This window comes from Gossypium arboreum, chromosome 3 (assembly GCF_025698485.1).
Source record: "Gossypium arboreum isolate Shixiya-1 chromosome 3, ASM2569848v2, whole genome shotgun sequence".
Lineage (NCBI taxonomy): Eukaryota > Viridiplantae > Streptophyta > Magnoliopsida > Malvales > Malvaceae > Gossypium > Gossypium arboreum.
The window spans coordinates 59,162,971-59,164,346 of NC_069072.1; the positions used below are offsets into that span (position 1 = coordinate 59,162,971).

The window sequence follows — 1,376 nt, forward strand, 5'->3', positions numbered from 1 at the left end:
GATGACATATTGATTTATCCGCATGATGAGAGTGAGCACATGGAGTATTTGAGAACAGTTTTACAAATCTTGAGAGACAAGCAGTTGTACGCCAAGTTCAGTAAGAGTGAATTAGGGCTTAAGGAGGTCATATTTCTAGGACACATTGTGTCGGGTGATGAGATTAGATTCGACCCAAGCAAGATCTCAGCAATTTTCGAGTGGAAACCGCCTAGGAATGTGACAGAGGTTCGAAGCTTTTTGGGTTTGGCTGGCTACTACAGAAGATATGTGAACGGATTCTCTATGATAACAACTTTGATGACAAGACTGTTGCAAAAAGAAGTCAAGTTCTAATGGACAGAAAAGTGCCAACAGAGTTTTGAAAGGTTAAAGGTTTTGTTGACTAAAGCCCTAGTGTTAGTGCAACTAGAATCGGGCAAAGAGTTTGTGATTTATAGCGATGCCTCCTTGAATGCATTGGGGTACGTGCTCATGCAAGAAGGTAAAGTCATAGCCTACGCTTCTAGTCAGCCGAAGCTACATGAATAAAAATTACCTGGCGCACGATTGAGAGTTGGCCGTAATCGTGTTTGCATTGAAAATTTGGAGACACCATTTGTATGGCGAGAAATGCCGAGTGTTCACCGGCCATAAAAGTCTCAAGAATTTCATGACTCAGAAGGATTTGCATTTACGACAACCAAGATGGCTAGAGTTGATAAATGATTACGAGGTTGTGATTGATTATCACTCGGGTAAAGCAAACGTGGTTGCCAATGCCTTGATTAGAAAATCATTATTTGCGTTGAGAGCAATGGATGCCCAATTAGCTTTATTAGATGATGGTTCAATTCTAGCAGAGTTGAGAGTTAGGCCAATGTTTCTACAAGAGATTCTTGAAGCTCAGAAATGTGATAAGGATTTGCAACCCAAGAGAACTCTGTGTAAGGTAGGGGTTGAATCAGACTTTCAGATTGGCATCAATGGGTGTATAATGTTCAAAGATAGAGTTTGTGTACCCAAGGACAGGAAACTTATTCAAAAGATTCTATGAGAGGCACGTAGTGGTTGCTTGTCTATCCACTCAAGTAGTGTGAAAATGTACGACCTGAAGAAAATGTATTGGTGGTTGGGAATGAAATGAGACATTTCAGAGTTTGTCTCTAAGTGCCTAGTGCGTCAACAAGTGAAGGCTAAACATCAAGTACCTTCGGGTCTACTTCAGCCTATCACGGTCCTCGAGTGGAAGTGGGATCAGATTACTATGGATTTTGTGATGGGTTTTTTGGTAACCCCAAAGAAAATAGGATGCTATTTGGGTTGTCGTGGATAGGTTAACAAAGTCGACACATTTTATACCAGTGCGTACCGACTACTCCTTTGAAAAACTGGTC

At 41.1% G+C, this 1,376-nt stretch overlaps 1 protein-coding gene across 1 annotated transcript; it reads left to right on the plus strand.

Annotated features, from left to right (window-relative positions):
* The first annotated feature begins 652 nt into the window (after positions 1-652).
* LOC128290564 (uncharacterized) lies at positions 653-1,036 on the plus strand. Its single transcript, XM_053026267.1, has one exon. It carries the CDS (start codon positions 653-655, stop codon positions 1,034-1,036), a length of 384 nt encoding a protein of 127 aa, XP_052882227.1.
* Positions 1,037-1,376: the final 340 nt, after the last annotated feature.

What these genes read in the sequence shown, in the direction of transcription:
- LOC128290564 (XM_053026267.1), top strand. Translation starts at nt 653, where the DNA reads ATGACTCAGAAGGATTTGCATTTACGACAACCAAGATGGCTAGAGTTG.